The sequence below is a fragment of the Dipteris shenzhenensis genome, chromosome 28 (assembly GCF_047967505.1).
Source record: "Dipteris shenzhenensis isolate YYH24624 ecotype China chromosome 28, Dip_SZ_1.0, whole genome shotgun sequence".
In the NCBI taxonomy this organism is placed as follows: domain Eukaryota; kingdom Viridiplantae; phylum Streptophyta; class Polypodiopsida; order Gleicheniales; family Dipteridaceae; genus Dipteris; species Dipteris shenzhenensis.
The window spans coordinates 4,218,060-4,242,267 of NC_141623.1; the positions used below are offsets into that span (position 1 = coordinate 4,218,060).

The following is a 24,208-nucleotide window of genomic DNA, read 5'->3' on the forward strand; positions in this document are numbered from 1 at the left end:
CGATGAAGATGCTCACACAGTGCCCATGTTGTAGCCCCTTGGAACAATGCAGTCTCTATATTACTTCTTGCTCTTTCAACTAGTGGCTCCTACTCCAGTAGGTCCGGTCCTGTGCAAGCAAACCAACTTGGTACACAGGTCCATCTGTGGTAGGACCCGATAGCACCACATCCTTCAATCACGTACCCACCTTTGAACTTCAGCACGCTAGGCACCGGCATCCTCCAAATGTCCCCTTCTTAAAAGGATAACTGCTTGAGTTTCAAACACCATGCTCTTAGGGTCTGTCAAGTCCGCAACTAAACAACATACTCAAGAAGTCAAATCCCAAGCATAAATCTAGATTACCTAGACCATGAGCTTGCACTGAGCTCCCAGCTTCCATGTGTAGCCCCCTCCTACGTCAAGGAATCTACAGGTTCTGGCAAAGAATCCTCCTCTACGTCAGCCATACTAGTTAGCACTTGGATGACTCCAAGCACTCATCAATATCCTTCACTTTCACAAAAGTTTTCAACTCCTCATCCAACCACATCTCAAGGTCAAACATCCTCACCAAGACACCAAGGTCTTGGTTTCAGAATTGCTTTCTTGCACTTCTATGTATAATTCACCAATGACTTGCTGAGCATTTCTACCCCAAATCTTGTTAACCTGATAGTCGCTGCCATGCTGCATTTGTTCACCATCTGCCTGGGCCTGTTTCAGCCTTCATCTCTAGCCAAATCTCTCTCTCTCTTTGCAAGAGCACTTATCTTCTTCTTACTTCATCAAGCTTCTTCAATTCACTATCTGTCCAAAAGTACATTTGTGGGCAAACACATATGCTTCAAAAGCTTTGATATGGAGGACGAAGGTAGACAGATACCTCTTTGTGACCTCAGCCTCAAGAAAGAAGCTCCTAAGAATGGGTAGCGCCTAATTTTTGATGTGTTCTAACATGAGAATTGTCAAGGTCCCACAAAACACTCCTGTAGGAAATGACTCGAGATGATGAAGGGCCAAAAATGGATGCAAAGGGTGGCCACGGGACCTTCTATATTGCATTTCAAATCAATATAGTGCAATCCCTATGGGCACTCCAATTGGGCAAGAGGTGAACAAATGTGCTAGACTGAATCCGGTGGCTTCAAAAAACATTGCCGCCACACTCAAAGTTTCGGGCCCTATGTGGCCTGTGAAGTAAAGCCAGTCATCTCTCAGATTTGAGTACTTCAAACCCTTCGTGGCCACTTTGGTTCTAAACATAGAGATCCAACTTCATATGGAGTTTGAGAGCATGGCCAAGGCCAGATGCTGAAGCAGTGGTAAATTGTTGAGAGCATGGTCGAGGCCAGATGCTTAAGAAGTGGTAAATGCCCAACAACTTAGGTGTTTGCCATCCAACAACTCCTTACAACCGGCCATCTTGAAGTCCATCCATGCGTAGCCTCTCACGATGCTTCCCTACCTCTGTAGATCTAGAAATTGGATCCCTGCCCAAAAAGGACTCTTTCGGTGGTAGATGAATTACAAAGCCCTTTCTCTCCATCGCTCTTTCACTCAATTCCAAAGTTCACTCACTTCGAAATGGTAGATGAATTATCTCTCCCTCCATAAAGAATCACTCACAATTTAGCAAAGGTTCAACAACACTCGACACATCGGTTGAAAACTTGCTCATTCGCGCCTTCGGTTGCAAACTTGCAGCTTGCTCAAGTGCAAAACATAGAAAAATCTATGAAGTACCTGATCATTCGTGGAGGTTGGCTGCAGGTTTTTGATGATCAGCAAGTCGTCAATACGTTGGTTGATCGGAAAGACTATTCCTAGACTTCTCTAATTACATATTATACAAGCATGTACCTCCCACATTCAATATCTTTGAAGCTTCCTATGCAGGCATGCTTTGGGACGGTGCGCAAAAATACCCAAAAAATTTAGATTCAAAAAAGCTCTCTAATCATTGGCCATCACTACAAAATACACCCACAAAGCAACATATTTCCTGTAGAGAAACATCTCGAATGGCAAGGGAGCCTCAGGGAGACTCTTTCACATTACACATAGAAATTACAACCGATTCCATAAAAGAACACGGAGTTGCACGAGGTCAGAGAAATAAAGACAAACAAAGAAGCCCGATGTAGCGATGATGACCCACATTGTAATGCTTGGGATGGCTGTCCATACTCTGGAGCCTAGCCTGACTGGAGGAGGATGTCTGAGGAGCCTGAGCGCACAGGTGCTTGGAGGATTCAAATGAGCAAAAAGGCCGAAGAGATGACCGAAAAACACAGGGAAGTGCAGGAGTTGACAGGCAGGGGAGAGGAGGATTCAAATTTCACGCGCTGGAGTATAATTGCCTGGGGAAGAGCAGTGCTCAGCAGATGCACCCCGCTTGCATCCTAGCTACATGACATGTGGCAATCTTTTGCCTCCTTCCACATGACACGTGGCTTATTAGAACCTCCCTCCCTCCTTAATATATAGTAAGATAAGATAAGAAGTTTGTTGTTTTTTGTATCTCTACTTAGCTCATGCCAGTGCACTCCACTATGATACTAAAGAAGTTGATTCAATTTTAGTATTGTCAATTTAGAAGCTCAGTATAAGGAGACATGGCATTGCCACCATGTGGTGCCCTTCTCGGCAACATTAAAAGCATGCATTACATACTGATTATGTAGGATATGGACATGTCCGCAAATGGAAATGGTTGGCACATGATTAGTTGGGTATATAGAGAGGTTGAGGCGTTTTCTCCCTCTCGCATCCTCTCCAACGTTTCAAGCAACCACAATGTATGCATCAACACTTGGATGTGTACATTGACATAAATGTAGTTGCCTAATTCAAAGGTAGAACCATCCACTTCAGCTCCTGAATAGTGGGCAACATATTGTACAAATTTTTGCAAGTTTGGTGCCCTCCCACAAACATTTGGAGACAATGTTCATAGAAGTAATAGCTATCAAACTCGGCACCCAACAACAATTAAATTTCAAAGTCAAGAAAGATACCAAACTCATTGACTCCAATTTTTGTTAAAAATTAAGGGGACACAGTAATGCAAAATTTGGTAAGCAAGTAGGATTGCTAAGGAAGCGAATAATTCTTTCAAAAACTTTCTTCAACCCAAGAATCGGCCCACGGCTAGTGATACTCATTGCTCTGCAAATCTTCTAACACTAGCTTTGAAGGCACCTCCCTTGATCGGGCAAGGAAAGAAATCACTAAAGCCTTTCTCTTGTAGGAGTCGTGGGCTGGAAGGCAGGTGGTCAACCGAGAAGAAAGAGCCCCAAATTCAAATTTCAAAATGTGCCTAGTCCTATCCAAACCTCCTTCTACTTCTTCCCAAGTTCTAGTCCCCTTAAAAGCTCCCCTTCAACTCCCTCTCCACATAACACGTGGCATATTCTTGCAACTCCCTCTCCACACGACACGTGGGACATTCTTTCCTTAAGAAATAGTATAGAGTATAGATATAGAAGTATAGTATAGATAGATATAGAAATCTCCTATTTTTTCTTTTAAAAAAACTTTAATAATAATGCGATTATGCTGAATGAGTGGGTCCTAGGACATTGTACGAAAAGGAGAAAGAGTGAAATGTGCCATGAGTCAAAAGAGTGTTGAATGTACAGGGGTACCTGCAACACCCATGTTCCTCTTTCCACGAGCGGCATGTGGTAAAATAAGGGATTGTGCTGCGATGACGTGTTTGTATAGGTGCCGCTGCCCGAACTCCAAGTCCCGCGGTTCTTGAAACTTGAAAGCACCCATCAAGACATTCAGGAATCAGTAGACAGAACATCGTGTCCGTGAACAGCAAAACTAGGTAGAACCTAGATAAAGCAAAGAATTCACCTCTCACCCGCCTTCTTGCAAGCTGAGGGTCAGTGCACACGGCACAAAGAATGCGAGGCTAGTGCCACTTCAAGGCCCCAAACTAGATATTGCGTGTGAACTAAAATGAAGGTGCCTTTAATGCTCTGGCTGAGCTTACTGTATAGTCTGACGATCTGCAGGAATAGCTGCCAGGGTGTTGGAGACTTGTAGGTGGCAATGCTTCATTGGACAGAGAGAGCAGTCTCTCAGCTCCCGGAGCATTAAAGCCAACGCACAGAAACACATGGCAAAAGCCTATTAGCTGGAGCAGGAATGGCGAACCAATGCTGAATTTTGCAACCTCCGAAATGGAGGTGCAAATTTGAGCACCAGTGGCGCTCAAACTTGACCTCGAAAATCGTGAAGCTCCCCAAAGCTAGCCACCAGCTCCCCATTCGTGGAAGCGTGTGCACTCGACCTGAGACTGCGTAACTGGCCCAGTCACTGCCTGATCTTGATTCTTGTGAACTTGTGCAGCCATTCGCCCGATAGGGAGAGATTACCGCGTGAAGTCGTGATACACTCCGAAAGGCCATGCACATCCGCACATGCAACCGGATTTGAGCACTCAGGAGTCAGGAGTAGGACTTTATACAGGCTAGAAATTAGCATGCTGGGATCATGAAAGCGACTAGGGTTACAGATTTGATCAGCTCCGTAACGATCTTGCTGCTTGTGTAAGGATGGAACCACATTGATTGACTGGTGATGGGCGCAACCGTACAGATCCAAGCCACTGAGGACTGAGGTACTGTCCGCACAGTGAAGTGACACAAAGCCATGTTAAAAAGAATTGGACCTCATGGTCACATGGTCCAAATAGTGCATATTAATATGTATTATTTAAGTTAGCGCACCATTTTACAAACATGGCAATGGAGAGAAGGCGCCCCGCCCCCACCTTCATGTGAAACAAGAGTATGGTCCCATAGAGCCACTCGTGTCTTTTTTTTTGGGCTAGCTTTTTCAGTAGACAACTTGTCAATTACTCCATAAGCTTAGCAAAGAGAGCCATTTCTATTGCCAAAAACTCTTTAAGTAAAACTTCAAAGCTACCAAAACTTCCTACAAAAACAAAAGCCCACATACCTCTAACAACCATGTTGGAGTGGCAATATGACCAATTAGCAATTACCAAACAAATGATAAGTTCCTTAGGCTACAAATGATAAGTTCCTTAGGCTACAGAATGTATTACTCCAATGGGCAAAATATCTATAATGATCGCAAAAAAACCTTTTAATTTTTGGCCTTGTTCACACGTAGTCTATCTATGCTGATTTTTAAATGTTCGTTGCCTTCTTTATGAGCCATGTCAAGCATGGCCCAAAATTGCTAGTTGGTTGTAAGCCATTGAAGCCATAGGTACAAATCCCAATTATCATGGCATATATGCATAGGTTGCATTTGGACCCATGGCTTAACCAATCGTTCAAATACCCAATCTCTTGGATTTCCTCATAGTTTGTTTTGCATGCAGTATAAGAGTTTAAGGTGTGCCACTTCCTTCGTCTAGGATTTGTGCCCTAGCATTGTGAAAAATCTAAATGCCAACTAGCTCTCATAAATAATGCCACGATCCCTTCATTATCTCAGCTCATGTATGTCATTTTTTGAGGGTGAGCAAGACTAGTGCAAGAAGTTAACCAAGCATCTCCCCATACCTAGATTACTAATTTCTAGAAGTGCGTGGCTCTATTAAGGGCCCTTAACAAACTTGCTTGCATTATTCCCCCACTCATGGCATGGTTTAATGAGTAAGAATGCACACTAACAATGGCAATTTGTTGATATCCCTAGCCAATGTTGTTCGCCTCTTTCTACAACGTAGCCCTCATAAGATAGGGTCAATGCTTGGGGTTGGGTTCTTAGTGATAGTAAAGCAGGTGGCAAGATGCTATGAGGTTGGGCAATAAACATAGCGACATGATTGCCAAGGATTTAATTTTCATGTAATCATGTGCCCTTTTGATGTGATTTACATATGCAAATGATGTGCCCTTTTAATGTAATCATGTGCCCTTTTGATGTGATTTACATATATAAATGATAGTTTCATGTAACGACAGGTGTAATCATGGATGAAAATCTTTTGATTACAATAACTTGAAAACTAATGGACTATCATCAGTAATGTTCTAATTGCTATCGGTAGTTATGGCACCACCACTGGTAATAGGTCAATTACCACTAGTAAAATATTGATTAACACTCATATTTTGCTTACTACCACTGGTAATAGGCTAGTTACCATTGGGAAAATGTTGATTAGCATTGATATTAGGCTTACTACCACTTGATAGTAGGCCAGTTACTATTAATAGTCACCACACTAACACTAACAATCATTGAGAATGCTAACAAGTTGCATATGGTTTTGGGTGTTTGGTATTAGTACACAATCATCCTATTGATAAATGAAACATAAATTTTTGCACAACAATAAATATTTTAAAAGATGGTTTTAGAAAAATATAGTGCCTGACTAAAACAACATTAAAAAACAAAACTTGTTGCCTTTGTAGTATATGTGAATATTTTGCACAAGATGAAGTTACAAGATAGATGGAGATGTACATTAGGAATGTGTATAATGCATGCACCTACACGCGCACATGTGTACACAGACACATGCATACACACGCACACACATACACACACATGAACACATGCATGCTCACATGTGCACAACACAAACACATACATGCATGCAGCACATAACACACACACACACACACACGCATGCACGCACACACACAGGAGCACACATCGAGCACACATAAGTTATAATCCAATGTCTTAAGATATTGCTAGCACATTAGTCATAGAGCTTGCTACAAATAGAAAATCCGTAGTAGTCCAATTGAGCCCATGGCACAAACCATTGCATCAAGAAACTAAGAAAAAGAAACCAATCAAAACTTTCAATAAAATCCTAGCAACCTCTCCATCACTCCATGTTCATAATCACATTTCTTGGCTCATAGTTATGGCAAACCCTTACCTAATATGCAAGATATTGGAGCAATCACCTATTTTTGCAGGCACAATGAACACTCACTCTCTCATAAACTTCCTCTTTAGACTCTTGTGACTCAATTGTGGTAGATCTTACCCTACACACTAGGTAGAGGAGAAACGAACTACAATCTTACCAAAAGAAACCAATCTAACTATTCAAGAAAAAAAAATGTAGGAAACCTCGCGTATCACTTCATGTTGACTATAGCATGCATTGTCTTGTAGTTGTGGTACACCCTTATCCCACCATGCAAGGCATTGGAGCAGTCAACCACTTCCGTAAGAACAATGAACATGCACTTTGTCCCTCTCTTAGATTCTCATGATCAAATTGTGGTCCATCTTACCATTGCATGCAAATTATAGGAGCTATGCACAACAACCTTACTAAATGAAAAACATGTGTGGCTCTTACAGGCATTTTGTATGTAAAAGAAAAACATGAAAATTTACCATTAATGGGTAATAGGTCTAATGTAATAGCCCAATTGTGGTCCCATGAGCACACCATCTATGGGGAAGTATCTATATATTGTGACCTTTATAGATGATTTTTTTATATCTACTGGGGTCTATCCTATGAGGGAGAATCTAACATTACATTTATGTGATTTTAGCAATTTGTTGCCAAGGGTGAAACTAGATAGGATGCAAAATATAGACTCGAAGAACAAATAGATGGGGGGGGAGTACATGTCAAATGACTTTATGGAATATTTAGTTTAAAAAGGAGTTGCCTGCTAGTGTACAATAAAAAACAAACCTTAGCAAAATGGTGTTGTTGAGCAAAATCACAGACCTTAACAGAAATGGCTAGGCACTATATGATTCAGGGTGGAAGACTACCTCATAGATTTTGGATAGAATCCATTGTGTTTTGCACATGTTTTCAAGAGATGCCCAAATAAAAACTTGAAAACCATTACACCCTTTGATGGCATGATAGAAAACCTAATGTGGATTATGTATGGGTGTTTGGCTCCATAACATATGTACACATGTCAAAGCAAATGAGAGGGAAGCTACATGACAAGGAAATGAATTGCATGTTTGTTGTCCATAGCAAGGGATATCATCTCTACAATCCCCATACTCAAATTATTTTTGTTAGCACAGATGTGAAATTTTCCTAAAACTCAAATCATATCATGATTGAGTTAGGAAATCAGTTTTTGATGGGTTTAAATCAACACCTATAGCTTGGACAATAGACTTTAGATGCTCCAAAACATGGACATTAAAAGCCCATAACACACTAAGAGCGTGGAGTATACAGTCATAGAAGAGAGGGATGCTATAGAAGAAGCCAAAATAAATCTTAGATGGCTAAAATTGAGTTTGCAAGACATTTAAATATTGCCTTCTCTTTGCAATAGGTTACAATGGCTAGTTTGAGAAGTACAAAAGGAGTTGAATATGTTGACACATCTTGGTTGAGTACAATTTTTGATGTAAATGAACTTGAGAGATTTGAGGATGCTCAAAAGGACAAGCATGTTGAGATCCAAGCGAGCTGAATTGGATCCAATCCATGAGAATAACACAATGAGGGATTTGGTGGAGTTGCCCCTATGCCAGGAAGCCATTTCTTACCTATTGATTGGGAGGAAGTGGCTTTCCAAGGTGAAGAGAAAATTTGATGGCACCATTAATGGGTACAAGGCAAGGTTAGTTGCCAAAGGGTATTCTCTGCGAAAGGGAATAAATTATCATGAAACCTCTATCCTCACTTCTAGGTTGACCACAATTGGTGTGTTATTTCATTGGTTGCTTATTATGGAAAGAAATCACATTAGCTAGACATCAAGATGAATTGAGAAGTAGGACAAAGTCTGTATAAGTCATCCCAATGGGTTTTGTGATTCTTGGATAAAAGGTAAAGTGTGTGTAATTACATAAGGCACTTTACAAGCTCCACAAGCTTGGTATGGGAAGACATTGAATACTTATTTGACTAGCTAGCATTTGAAGAATAGATTGACTAAAAGTACCCCCTATACCAAGAGATAAAAGGGGAATTTGTTGATAGTCATGTGGATGATTTTCTTTTCACAAGAACCAATGAAAGTACCAGTCTATGGTGCCTCTATGTCAAAAGAGAGAAAGGAGAGGATAGAATTTCAAAATTCAAGACTGATCTCGAGGACTCATTTGAGATGTTAGATGTGGGGCCTTTGCATTATTACTTGGGAAATCCATTTATACAGTTAAAGGAGCTATTGCTAACCAAAATCCAAACACCCCGTATAAGCCTGCAAGATGTGGTTGCTCATCTCTATAATAGAAAAACACATTTTCTTGCCATTGTTGGAAAACATGGAGTGACTGACATCAAAATGGTATGTTTATCTTTTTTGGTGATTCTTCTAGCCAAGATGTGAACACCTTTGTGACATGGATAAATAGATAGAGGGATGACACTATCTGCATGAGTAGACACAGTGAGGCAACCACCCTCTATGCATGCTCATAGACTTATGAATATATGAAATGCCAAAAATCTATTGCATTTGAAAAGAAAGTGTCTCATTTTTTGTAGGAAGATACCACATATATGTGTCAAATGCAATGAAAGATTGTCATGTGGAATGGATTAGCAAGGTGCCACATGGGTATTCTACCTACCATTATTGTTGGTACAGACATTATTGTTAGGAATGCAAGCTCTATTATTGGCTGAGTGATAAAGTGTTCATGAGCAAGATTTCCAATGCTTTCGCTTTTCGAGCATGGGGACCTTTTTCTGTTTGCTCTTGTTAATCATGTTTTTGTGTGTCCATGGGAGGTGTGCTTTGATTGAGAGTCACAAATGGATTCAATCTTTATTTTTGGCAATCCATGTGTATTCTCATATAATTATTTTCAATTGGAACATGCTCTCTTTACTAACAACTGTCAATGTAAAAAAGCACTTTTTTTTTTTGTCTAGAGAAAATGAGGTTTATTAAAAAAAGAAAAAGGATTACAATTTATAGGCAGCACTTTCGTGCTATGCTACTGAGATTCATGCAAAGTCCTATAAACGAGACCCAAGAAACCAACCTTACGAACGACCATAATACTACAGGATAGATATGATCGTGCTTTATGCAGACCAAAAAATGTCACCCAAAATCGGCACCTCATTGAAAATCAAGAGATTTCGAGTCATCCAAAATTGGTGGATCACTAAGGCTCGAACAATAATCCATAGTGACAGTTGAAAAGCATTAAGACCTCCCCAATCACCCAGGAGTGTGGTTTTGCATTTTAGTCGAATAAGGATATGTGCTCTCTAAATCCAACACTACGTTTCTTTCCATTTACTACAAACGAGAATGTAATCCCATTATATATGGAAATGAGACTCTAATGCCACACACTTAAGCAATCTTGTAGATCCAAGCGAAGATTCCAAGAGGTGCGAGTAGTCGCAACCCCTACAAGTGAATATGACAATCAATCAGAGCCTTGTATGCACATGACCTTGAGTCTTTGCTCATTCATTATCTCAGAGAGAATGTTATGCTAGAGGAATTTGATTTCCAATAGGAGCCAGATAACCCTATTGGGAGAGGTGAGGTTACTTTATCCAATGTGAGATGATTATCATGGTCAGTACTTGTGGTGCGAGTTCCTATGTATTGTCAAAAGTGCTAAGCAAACCATCCTCAAATAGCAGCCAAGGAGTACAATCAACAAAAGGCCGAGCAGAAAAAGATGGACGAGAAAACACCAAGCATGTCAATGGTGCAAATTGTGGATGACGACCCAACAATTGCTATAGAAGTCAATGTAGTCACAAGCTCGGGCAAGAAGGTGCATTTTCCTTCCATGAAATAGAGAGCTTTACTCCAATAGTTGGTCTAGGAAGAAGTTATTTGGCAAGTGGTGGAATGGGTAAAAGAGGCAGCTCCACCGATGGTGGTATGGTGTCGAAGCAGATTACGGACCTAATTCGCAAAGTACAGCTTGTGAATCTTCTAATCTCAGATGAAGTATAGAATAGGAATCAAACCCAATCTCTACTAGAGAGTCTGAGGTCGGTTGAGCCCGCAAAGCAGCAGCAATGAAAGGGAAATCTGTTATTACAAAAGCCACAAAGACTGACGAGCCCAGAGTGGAGTCTATCCCGAATGCACCTATTTATAGCTCTCTAGGGTGGTTGTTAAAGATGGTGCTGCAAATCCACAAGCAGTTGATCTAGTCTTGGACAATTGAGACCGCATTTCTAGAAGTAGATGTGTTTCAGATAGGCTCAATGCCAGTTTTGGTAGTTTTGCTCATGGATATACAGATTTTGGTCATCACAGCAGCAAAGTCATAGGGTTGATGATTTTCAAAAGTACCAATTGATGGAAGATCTGGAGTTAACATTGTCAAGAGAGGGGGTAGATGGATTGGGAGTCAGCTCCGTTTATGGTATGGATGGTGGATCAATAGCGAGAGTGCAACCACTAGGTATTCTCAAGTGAGTGCTCATAGTGGTGGTGGAGATCTCCTTCGTGGTCTCATTCATGGTCCTAAACATGGAGGCATCCAATATGGAATCACCTTCGAATTGGGTAAATCGTGGGCTGCGGCAAGCATGTGTTAAAACAAAACTAGTAATTGAACACCTTGTTGTTATAGAGGGGGAAGAAAAAATTTATGTGCTAATGAAAGTGGTGTGTGTGCTAGATGGAGTAGTGCGACCTGTGTTGGCAAAAACGGTGAACATTGCAGATGTCCTGGACGATGATGAGGAAGATAAAATTTTAAAATCTTATATGAACTCAATTCCAACCTTCACATTGGATGTGGAAGTTATCTCAGCATAGTACATACTGCAGGAACATCTTGAAGGAGTGGCAAGCCCAGTTCCAAAACTAGTTGAGATGGAATCCACAACTACAGATATGGACCTACGGGATGTGTTTGAGCAGGAGTGGGAGTTCAAGGAAAGGATGAGCCATGTCACACGTGTCTAGGAGGATATTCTCAATGTAGTGTTCTTAGGGGATGACAAAATTAGTAAATATCAACACCTTGTTGGATCAAGAGTTCCAACTGCACGAGTCCCAATGCTAGAAAGATTCACCGATGTCTTCGCTTGGGGCTACTTTTACATGCGGGGACTTGATTTTGAAATTTTATTAGCATCGCATCAAGCTTAAGAAAGATGTTATAGCTTCCAAGCTGTAGAGGTGCCGCATGAATCTGCTTGTGGCAAAACAGGTTAAGGCATAACTTGAGCGCCTAATGTGCAAGTATACAAGTTAAGGATTTGCATGGATTACCGCAAGTTGAACACAACAACCATGCCGAATCTATTTCCAACCCTATATGGATTCAATTCTGTATGAAGTCACAGGACACAAAGTCTACACTTTTCTAAAAGGGTATAGTGGTTATAACCAGATCCATATGGTACCGGAGGATCAACCTAAGATGGCCTTCATCACAGCATGGGCCATCTATGTCTATACAATCATGTGGTTCAAACTAAGGAATGCTCCTTCCACATTCTAGTAAGCCATGCAAGAGATCTTTGGACCTTATCTAACTAAATTCATGCGGACTTTTCTGTATGAACTCAATGTGTAGGAGCATGTGCCAATCAACTGGAACATATGTGGTTATGCTTCCAATGATGTAGGGAGTTGTCCTTCAGCTTAAATTCCATGATGTGTGCATTTGTAGTTCAAAGTGACAGCTTGCTAGGGCATGTTATTTTGGTGGATGGCATTGCGGTGAATCCTGACAAGGTAGTGGCCATCATGCATGCTCACACATTGATGTGAGCGAAAAGGAGTGTTTGTGATTCTTGGGTCAGATGTGATGGTGGCAAGGGCAGAATTGACGGTTCTTGGCACATATGGCCATTCTTTTGAATTCGCTAGCACATATACTACCCAAGGCATTTGTGTGGATGGAGGAACATGACAAGGCATATCTCCAGCTCAAGATTCAATTTCTGAGCGTGCTGGTGTTGCTACCTCCAAACTAGAATAAGTTCTTTTATGTATTTGTGGATGCCTTGCATTAGGCAATTGGTAGTGTTCTCATGCAAAAGGATATGGCCAGATGGTGATGTCCATTGTATTATGCCAGCCGCACGCTATCTGCAATCAAGAAGAACTATTTTGTGATACAATGAGAATGTTTAGGGATGATTTATTATGTGAAGAAGTTATGCCATTACCTTCTCGGTTGCCCATTTGTGTTCCATGTGGAACACTCCTCACTATTTTATCTAGTGGCAACAAAATCTTATCGACCGTTTAGCATGTCAGATGCTCTTGCTTCAAGAATTTGATTTTGAGATGGTACATTGCCCCTGGTCATATCACAAACTAGTACTTGCTTGTCTCTAGAGAACTCACTAGTGGCATCCAAGATGAATTCCCAAGTGCCTTCGGAGCTATGTGTGGTGTTCATGGTGGTAATTGCTATAAAAAAGGACCTCAAAAGGACAAGATGGAGGTACTCCCAAACATCCCTTGGTCATGGTATGCCAAAACTCTTTTCTTTTTGACTATAGGGACCAAGCCAAAGCACCTGACTTATGACTAGCACTAGAGATTGGCATTGCGGAGCTGTGCCAAAGATTGGGTCAGCTATCAGACTAGGATCAGATGCCCATGCACATGATCATGCCATTGGAGGCTTTCCAAAAATGGGATCTCAACTTTATGGGTCTGTTCAAGCCAATAATGTCAGGAACCCAAAAGTGCTATGTTCTAGCGGGGCAAAATAGATTATTGTACAAAGTGGGCAGATGCGTGGGCATTGCTAGACAACATTGCAAATTTGACAGCCAAGTGTTTATACAAGGATGTGTTCAATAGATTTGGTTGTCCAATTGAATTGCTCAGATCGGGGCAAACTCTTCGTCAATAAAGTAATCAAGCAAAGGATGACATTTTACATGGTGATCCATAACAAGTCATTTACTTACTACCTGCAAGCAAATGGACAAGCAGATTCCACCAACAAAACGTTCAAATAGATCACAACACTGTTGGTGAATGTCTATTGCACGGATTGGGATGAGAAGCTGTTGGCGGCACTATGGGCCTACCATACATCATTCAAAGTGGCTACTACTGGTGAATGTCTACTACACGGACTAGGGTTAGAAGCTATTGGTGGCACTGTGAGCCTACCACGCATCATTCAATGTGGCTACTACTGGTTTGACACCATTCAAACTAGCATTCGGCATGGAGGCCATTACTCCACTTGAGTACATTGTGTCAATCTAGCATTCGGCATGGAGGCTCCTAACTATTAGAGCAACTAGGTGGAGAGTTACTATCTAATGAAGGTGGTTCAAATCCGTAGAAAGCAAAGAGTAGATTTGGCATCCAATAAGAACTTTTCAAGTACGGCCAATTGGTGCTAGTTTTCAATAGCCAGGTTTGTCAAAATGCAGTGGCCCAGGTTATTCTGGATCTTTGATGAATGTGGAATCACATTATTCTTTTTGGCATATCTATAGGGACATGCGCTACTACTTCTAGTTAATGGGTTTTGGTTGTGTTGCTATTATCATGATTGCAAAATTAACTACCCTTTTCTAGTTAAGAACAAGGTGCTAATTTCCTTGATCCAAATCAGAGCAACTCCTCAATTTACGAACTCAGGTGTTCGCGAGATGATGGAGATTTTAATGATGATTACTCATTGGGTCTTCTCCCAATAACCGAGCAAGTTTCGTCAACTAGAAGTGGGTATACGCTAATTTGGGTCATTTGCATTCTCTACCACCAGCTTGCCTTTGACATTCGAGTACTCCTTGCATCTCTATCCCTCTCACCTTTTGTTGCTCAATCTCTTAATCTCGCCATGGAGAATGAGTAGAAAAAGGCATTAGGGGTGAATACAAGCTCAACAATAATGTTAACGCTATGTCTCGAGAGTGTTTTCGCCTCAGGGGGGTCACTATGTATAGAAATACAATAATTTCAACCACTGGGCTAGTCAATAACTAATGTCTGTTCAACCATTCTGGTTCAGGACAATCACATAACTAGTGATTGAGCTAAAGCAGCCATGGTTGCATGATGTTCCAACCATCGGAATGGTTTCGTAAAATAACAATATATTGTGAAATATATTGCTGTTAATTTTTGCTCAACCATGCCATCGAGTTGGACAACAACTAATGTCTGTTCAACCATGTTGGTTCAGGACAATCACATAACTGGTGATTGAGCTAAACTAGCCTATGGTTGCACGATGTTCCAACCACCGGGCTAGTATACGACAATCATATTTAATCCAAGCCTGGTTTAAGAAATGAAATAAGTAAACTATCCCAAAGCTCAATCACAAATAACCATCAGGATGGTTCAGGCACCTCTAACCTGCATTGTATCTAGCATGTGTATGATGTGCCTCTCAAACACCTTGTGTCTCGTCTGCTTCTTACAGATGTCACTCTATTTGGAGAAACTCTCGTATTTTTATTCCAAAATGTTGTCACTGTAGCAATGACTTCCGCACTTAGGTTGTCTCTCCTTTTCTTGCATTTTGTTGAAGCCCACAAACTTCTCGGATCGGGATGATCATGCATTGCTTCTGCTGCTCTACGTTCAACCGCTAGAGCCATGTTGGTCCTTTTGATTGACAACATATTCGACATTGTGCACCCAATCCATTTCTCCTTTGTTTCAGGGGACACCAACATAGCTAATGTCACCCTCTTTGCAGCTAGTTGATCTAAGCTGTGCACCCCTTTCACTTTCTGTAGGCCATTTCTCAGGTGAGAGAGCATCGCCTCTTGGGCATGCATCTCCTGAGGTATTGGTAGGATTTGTTACTCTACAAACTTTAGGGTGCAGGCTAAAGCTTGTGAAGACTTGAGACTGGTAATCACGTGAATGGCATGATGTTGCTACCTCGAATGCTCCCACCAATCGTGACACCACATCTTATGCTCTTCACTTTGATGGCAATGATCGAATGCATGCATCTGCAACCGCTTCTTGTTGTTGCTCTGCAAGGAGTCTTCTTTCTTCTTATTGTTTCTTCCTTCACAGATGTTGCAAAAGTGTCTTTCGTTGTTGATTCAATCTGTGCCAGCGCTTTCCTCGACCCGCCGCACTCTATTCCTTGTGCCTTGACTTGGCTTTTTAGCTTTCCCATCTCACAGCCTCTGTGTGCTTCTCTTGCAAGCCATGGTGAGTTGCATGTTGCCATTGACACCATGGCCACGATCAATCCAGAATAGACTCAGAGAACCTAGCTAGTGAGGCAAGCAAAGAATAGAAGACAACTTGCCCGAAAGAAGACAATGGCAAACCAAAGTCTGCGCAAGGTCACGTCGAGGTGCATGCGGATTGTAGGGCAGGGACAGGTTGCAAGTACCTAGTCTTCCAAGATTTGATGGGCAGGAGGTGTGAAAATTCGAATTCGAAGTAGCAAAATTTTAGCCATCGGTTTTTTCCCCTCCAATGATACACGTCAACAGAATTGGATATCCTAAACAAGCTCAATGTGGCCTAAAATGCTTCAAAACACAAATAGACCAAAGGGCACGCTATTGGGTTTGATGATGTGTATTATTAAATGCAATGACCTTTGGCATGCTTATGAGCCATATAGCAAGCAAGTGCATTGAAAAAGAAACAATTCAAAATTGTAAATAGTGTTGGATTTATCAAAATATATTTTCACATGCACAAATTGCACTTTCCAACTTCTTCCATTTTAGGATGAATCTAGATACCAATACCAACAACTATCAATGTTTTAAGACCACCATGCACTAGTCCCACGGATTCCAAATTTTCAATCCGTTTTGGTTTTCAACAAATCAAAAAAAAGTTATGGAGCGTGTCCTCAAATGGGTATGCGTCACTTTAGCACAACATTGGAGGCCCGTTAACCCATGCCTAATGTTCTCATTTAGGTGTGTCCTTGGGTTGAGAAGAAGCTCACGTAGTGTACTTTTGAATGATACTTGGTTGCATGTATGGATAGAACAAAATTTTGATGTTTTTGTATAAATTGCTATATCCTATAGTCTTCAAGATGCATGCTTCACATGCAACATAGAACTTGTAATGCTTTAATGGTCTCATTCCAAATCCTTATTCCATAATTTTTTGCTCTCATGTTCAAGTTGTAGTGTGTACTACAACTTGAAGACAAAGTTTGCCGAATTCCATTGAGCAATGCATAAGTTATGGGTCATGCAAGATACCTATATACAAAAAGTCCCTAAACCTCACCAAAAATGGCTACACCCAAGCAAACAATGACCCTCGAGGGAACGGGCCCTTCCCTGGGTGCCGAGATAATGCCGAGAATATTACCACTAAGGATAAGTCTCGTGAATGAATAAGGAACTAGCATATTACCAGAATTTCAATAGCCGTAATCGTAGTTGAATGCCCAGAGACAATATCCCGAAAACTTGCGAATGTGACCCTGAGAGAATTTGCGTGTGTCCTTGAGCGGGATGATTCCAACATTCTTAGATCGTTTAATAGACTTTGGACAATACAAAAAGACAACTATGATTAAAGAAAGTCCGAAGTAGAGCACATAAGATTCTCTCTCCACTTAGCCAATGTTATGTACCTCTCCAACCTGGAGAAAATGGGAGTTTTATCACTGTAGTAAGTCGAGCTTTTAGGCTTGTGAGAGTAGACATAAAGTCATTGCAAGGCTCTCCAAAGCTTCACCACATGCCAAGGCTATGCCATGCTGGGCTTCATCTCTTCAAGACCCTTGCTATGCTTTATGTGCTAGCACTTGCTTAAACACAAATTTATCTTGGTTGCTTGTTGTAGATGCTTAACATGAAATCCTAGAGGCTAGTCGGCTTCCAACAACCTCACCATAGTGTCTCCACTGTGGCTAACATGATGCGCGGAGTGATAGACAAATAGATAGTTTAATCAACATCATTCCCACAGAGCTCTAAGCATTCAATTGTCTCGCAACCTCAAATCTATAAACAAAAAATACCAAACACACATCACTTGGGAGAGAATCTTACCCCAGAATCTTGATTGAAGACATTGCAAGAAACTAGGCCTCTCCATTGTTGCTTCAAGACACACACAATGCTGATAATCATATGCTTGTTATGAGTTATATAGATTTATGACAAAAGAACTATGCTTTTCTACCATCCTTTTGATAAAAAGCCTAACTATGCTTTTGCACCTTGCTTTTCACACCTTAGGTTTGCTTGAAATCAATGCCCACGATTGTGACAAGTGGCTCAAGGAGAGCTCAAAAAACTCAAATTTCACCCCTAGGCTGCCTATCGTAAACTGCAAAACAATCAGTCATCCCACGATCTTTGTTTGCAGAAAAAAGTCCTAAAAAAGTATGACACCCAACGTTCGAGACTCTGAGTACATCCACAAGCTGGTCTCCGCCCCTTAGAGTTTGTTGATTTCTTAGCACCTCATGGTTCCAAAGTGTAGATTGCACCATTCCTACCTTTACAATTCCTTTTTACTACACAACTCACGTACTCTCTGCAAACAATGAAGATGTATTTCTTATGGCAATCACTTGCTTGCATTATTTCAGATTAGGCGCATCGAATCCTTTCATTAATATTAATCCCATTGAATCTTTGTGGCATAATATGGTCGGCATCATTGAAATTTATTTGCATATTTGTGTAAAGGTTTGAAGTATGCTAGGATCAAACATTGGCCAACAAAACTCTCTTGACACATGCAATCCTCTACATAGTTACAAATCTGCAGCAACAAAACACAAACAAGCTCTGCCCATCAATTTTTTTATAACTTCATCCCCATGAATATCTCGCTGGTCACTCGCAATTGCTCATCTTGAGTTGCCGTGAATTTTTGTTGAGGTTGTTGCATTGATTTCATGAAGGGGGTGAGGTAGAGAATGGCTGCAACAACAATCAACACCATAGCAAGAATATGGCTGCCGTCTATCAAAAGGAGCTATGTCTCTCCATCAATGCAAGGTGAGAGCATACTATAGGGGAAATTGTGAACTATGTATCACCCGTACATCCATATGTGCAAATTCTCATGGAGACTCCATTGGACCTGGCTTATACCATTTGTCAACCTTATTGCCTTGGGCTTTGGCGCTTCTATTGTTGATCTTGCACATTGCATCATGCAAATTAGGCTACTGTCTTGGAATATGCATGGACTTTTTTTTTGCTGCATTCTTTAAAGGTTTCGATGTCTTTTTTGCCTGTAAGAAGCGTGGTTTTGGAACTTAGCGATTTTATGTAGTAAGGAGCTTCGCGCCTCACAATCCTTTTCTCACACGCTTGGCTTAGCGGTAGGGGTAAGCTTTGACCTCGAAGGGGAGCCCCTCTATGTGGTCTCTATCTATGCTCCTACAGATGCAGGTGAATGTGAGGAGTTTTGGGATTGGATGAGCGAACTGGAGCTAGATGCAAGACTCGTGGTGGTCGGTGACTTCAATCACTCCGAGACGAGGAGCAAAGCTTGGTCTGTGATGGAGGAGCATCATGCCTTGGTGGAGGCCCATCAGTTGGGCATGCTAGACAACAGACCTACTTGGTTTCGCTGAAGAGGATCCAGCCTGCAGTTGGCCACATCCTGGGAGGGCGAGGTGGACTGCTCTCAGACGGTGTAAGATCATATGCCTTCGTTTGTGGTAGGCAACAAACCTATCAAGAAGGGCAAGCATGTGTTTAAGTTTAATGCGTCGTTGTTGCATGAAGAAAAGTGCAGGCTTCTGGAGGATGCTTGGGGCCTGCTTCCATAGTGACGGGTGCATTGCTGGAACGAGCATCTGACGAGACTGGGTGGTAGTATGGAATTCAGGCCACACGATGTGACTCGCTTTCTCGCCTATAGGAAGGAAGGTTGCAGGCATTTGCAAGAAGGACGAAACGAGGTATGCGATTGGAGGGATGTCATTATCAACCTTGGCACACTGTGATGGCCAAATGAGTCCAAGGAAATCCTTGGACTGTATCTCGCACCTAGGCGCTCCATCTCGCACCGCCGTATGCCAATTTACACCTGCGTGAACTGAAAGGGGGGCACATCCAACACCTGGGTGCGCACATCCACCCCGTGGAAACAGCCCCTTGGAGGCAGAGAGAGCCTAGCAGTGGTCAAAGTAGGCCGTCAAACGGACTCCCGTACAACGGAAAAGCCGAGGTCTTTGCGTCTAAACGAAACTAAACATTGAGAGAGCTGAGAGAGCCCAAAGATCGTATGGAATCACTCACATCAACATAATCGATGCATCTAAGGGCACGCATTAATGGAATACAATCCAACGGCCAAGGGCTTTGTTGTTGGCGAAATTGGAATTGATGAAAAGGGATCGGACTGCCAGAGACCAGGGCATTTCAATCACCATGCAAACGCATGCATCAACGCAAGCAAACAGCGTCCTCCTCTCATCTCTCTCCTTCCAGAGAGTCCACACCCCTTCCTCTTGGCTGCGCTTCGTCCTCCTCATCCCCTGCTGCTCCTCTCCATCTTCGACGTTCGTCCTCCTCACCTACTCTACGGTTGCTTCTGCTTGTTCGTCAGTTCATACCATCCACCTCCTCTCCCTCCACGATCTTTCGCACTGCACACTGCTCAATTTAGGTTGCAGCCCACGATCTCTCTCTCTTTTTCTCTTTCTCTCTTATCGAAGCCGCCCCATCATCCTCGAACGTCGCCCCCCCCCCACTTGTGATCCAGCTCCCAACAGCTACCTCCTGCAACAAAACTAGCCGTTCTTCCTTCTTTTCTGCCTTCCATGACTCCCATCCCCCCTCCACCTGCCTCGCTGCCCTCCAGACCCCATCATGACCTACACTACACACCGCTGCCACACCCTGATCCGTCATCTTAGCTTTCTTCTCCTCCTCCTCCTCTTCTGGGAGCTGCCGCCTCTTGCAGATTTCAAGAACTCATCCAACTCGGCCCTTCTGGAATAAGTGTTGAGTTCTCTCGCAATGGCTGCTCACGAGAGCATATCCGAGGCGGCCCTTGGAAGGTCTTCTAGCATGGATGCCCGAGACACTCTATCGCGGTCTGACAGCCAGCGCAAGACCAAGGGAAGAAGGGCCCAGAGATCCGGAAACGACCTCTTCGTCTGCTTTGCACCGAGAACGTCTCTGAATTTAGTTTCTAGACCAGTGTTGAGCCCCGCGAGGGACAAGGGCAAAGAGCCGGGGCGGCGGGGTAGAGCCCTCTCTAGCTCTATCTTTGCCAAGGCTGCTAAGAAGGATGGCTTTGAAGGTGAAGAGCCTACGTCTCCAAAGGTCACCTGTATTGGCCAAGTTCGGGAAAAGCATAAGAAAGACAAGGCATGGCACGCGGCGGATGCTCTTCTTAAAGGCAGACAGCGGAGCCTAAAGAGCAGCAATAACTCAGGGTCGCCTGGAAGATCGGCTACAAAAACAGATCCAACATCGGCATCTAAGGAAGAGCAGAATTCTTCTGCTTGCTCCAGCTTCGGGAAAGACTTCTCGTGTTTCGGATTGCCGTGCGACTCATATGGCAGCTTGCCATCTTTCAGGGGGGATAAAAAGCGCTGCGGAGCAGTCTTTGCAAAGTCGCTCGTGCTAATCCAGGAGACAGATAAGCGCAACTCGAAGGGAAACAGAGAGAAACAACTTGAAGCGCAGCCTTCCTGCACTCCGGAGTACATGGAAGGGCAGCTATCCGTTCCACGGAAGAAGGGAAGGGAGGATTCGGAAGCGGGAGTAGTAAGTGAAGCGAAGCAACGCGTTGAGCTTGAGATTGTAGCAGAACCCGCCATAAGAGAGGACGTCACCTCCCCCCAGCCAAGCAAGGCGAGCATTTTGAAAGAACGTGAAAAACCCATTTCCGAACCAGAGAATGATGATAGTGACACTTTCGAGCCGGAGCCACCACCACCGAATGCTCTTCTGTTAATGCGACGCAAAACGGAGCATCTGCGCGTCGTCGTGCCTCCTCCTTCCGTCAATATCACCTTAAAAAGAAGCGCTTCCGCTCCGGCTCAATGCAGGGTAAAACCATCGAGCAAAGAAGCTGGTGAGCAGTTTGAAATCGACTTAGGCAGTGGAAAGGAAAATGGACACCCCGAGAACGATCACGAGAAACCATCCACAGAGGACATGTCAGCGGAGGAGCTTCCGAAACGAAATTTATCGACGTCCAGCAGTCAGAAATCCTTTCTTAAAAAGTGTAAGTCTGTCTCTCTGACCTTAACTCGCTCTAATGGCGCACAAGCGCTGGCTTCTTGTCATCATACCGCCCTTGTGGAATCAGACGAGAAACGAGAACTTCATGTGGCGCATGAGGCGGATCAAATTGACAACTCCCAGGCACCCGTCGTGAAAAACGAACAAGGTGTGCAAGATGTCGTGAATGCTGGATCACGGAAGCGATTCGAATCTGAGGCTCTCAAAGTTTCTTTGGATATTGTTCCAGAAACTTGGCTTTGGGAGAGCTGTACCATTGTCAGTCATGAACAGGAGAAGAGGCCCGATAAGAGACCGGGAACCGAATGGCTTGATTTGGAGCTTGAAGCTTCTCTCTGGAAGAATTGCAAGGTGGGCGGTGAACCTCTCAAGGACACAGAGAGCACATGCGAGGAAACTGATGGACAGTTGCTAGATGCAGAAGTTGAGGCTACCCTATGGAGGAGCTGCCGTCTAGCAGCAGCTAGATCGTCGCAGGGATCACAACCTGAGGTTGGGAAGATGAACAGAAATGAGGAAGCTGGAGTAGATGCAGCGGAGAGGAATGATGGACCCTCATTGCGGAGGAATTCCAGTGTCGGGAGTCATCTTGAGCAGCAGGAGAGTGTGTGTATGATCACAGAGGAAGGCCCCGAGGGGCATAGTGGTAGTGTAGAAGACAAAGACAACTCAGGGAGAGAGGCTGATTCATCAAGAGAGGGGGAAATCGAGCACAGCAATTGGGCGGAAGAAGAGGCGGAAGATGCAGTCGAGAACTTTGACATCTGCATTGCCAACACAGGAGGGGAGATGGCAATGTCGGATGAAAGAACAGAGAACTCAGTCGGAGGAGAAGAGCTGCAAGGGGAGGTCGATGGCGCTTTGTCGGAAGAGAGAGCAGAAAGAAAAGAAACGTGCCCTGAAACATTGAACCTGAAGCCTGAAGACACATGTGAAGGTCCATTTCCATCTCCAGCCCCTGCTTCAAATCCAATTCCATTTCCAGTTCCACCACCTCCAAACCCAGCCCCCAGCACGGCGACAGCAGACACTCTCCTCGTATTGAGCTACAATCTGGGCGCCATTCGAATTTCCTTAGATGCCTCTGAGAGCCTCTTGACAGACAAAGCCCTCGAGAGCGCAGAGCAGGTGCAGCAGAAGGCCATGCTCAAGGCCATGTCTCACTTCCATGAGGTGGGAACCTATGCTCGGCTGCTTAAAGCAGCCAGCGGAAAAGAGCGGGGCTCTTTGTCATCTGCATTCCGGCTGCAGAGGTGCAAATCTGAGCCAGTAAGACTGTGATGCGAGCGTTTGAGGAGAGCAATTTGCACGAGAGGAGCTTACTTGTGAAAGTAACAGTAAGAACCAGGGTTGTCTTCTTGTTGACTCTCCGAAATCCAAGATCATTTCCTTCCTCCATAGAAGATCAAAATCAGGGATCGTGACTGTTGAGCTCTGACTTCTTAATTTCCCAGCTCACTTCTCTTTGAAGTTCTCGGCCGGACTCCGGAGCCAACTGGTCAAGAGTATGAAGAGATCGGCAACATGCTTTGCAGATCGGGCGATCCTCAGCCCATGCACACGATATTGTATAATGCATGTCAGCATTGTGCGTTGACTAGATGCGCCATCGTAGACGCACTTCCACACGTCGCAGCACGTCGAGATTCATGGCATTCTGTGATCAAAATCTATTCAGTCATGCAAATTAAGGGATGTTCGTGATGTGGCTCTCGTTGGTTGCAAACCTGTATGTTTACAATCCTCTTAATTGTTCATGGTCACTTTTTTATTATCATTTAAAGTGGTCTTCTCTTTTATTACTAAGTGAAATCCAAAAGCCATCTCATACAACAAGTTCTGGAGACGAACTCTAACATTTACCTCTGGCCAACAAGCCACTAACCAACCGACATGAACACCTATGTCTATAACTGCCTGCTTACATGCTACAGAAAACACAGTGGGCCATTCACCGAGGCCTCATACCGGGCTGTCCAGATTCTATGGAGAGGCATATTTGATCACATCCCAAAGGATGCTTTGTCAGGCTCCAGGGCAGCTCCAAAGATAGCTGCACCCTTGGAAATGAACTCCAAACCCAATACCTCCCGCTCTCCTGCATCCAGAGGTCTTCCCAAGCTCGGATTCCTTTGGCATAAATTCGACCTGCAATTGCCTCATTCCCGATTT

The 24,208-nt window shown here is 43.2% G+C and overlaps 1 protein-coding gene across 1 annotated transcript; it reads left to right on the forward strand.

The window, feature by feature from the left end:
• The first annotated feature begins 20,218 nt into the window (after window positions 1-20,218).
• LOC147883062 (uncharacterized) lies at window positions 20,219-23,782 on the forward strand. Its single transcript, XM_087400142.1, has one exon. It carries the CDS (start codon window positions 20,801-20,803, stop codon window positions 23,315-23,317), a length of 2,517 nt encoding a protein of 838 aa, XP_087256268.1. The 5' UTR covers window positions 20,219-20,800; the 3' UTR covers window positions 23,318-23,782.
• Window positions 23,783-24,208: the final 426 nt, after the last annotated feature.

Coding starts and splice junctions, on each gene's coding strand:
- LOC147883062 (XM_087400142.1), top strand. CDS start 20,801: ATGGCTGCTCACGAGAGCATATCCGAGGCGGCCCTTGGAAGGTCTTCT.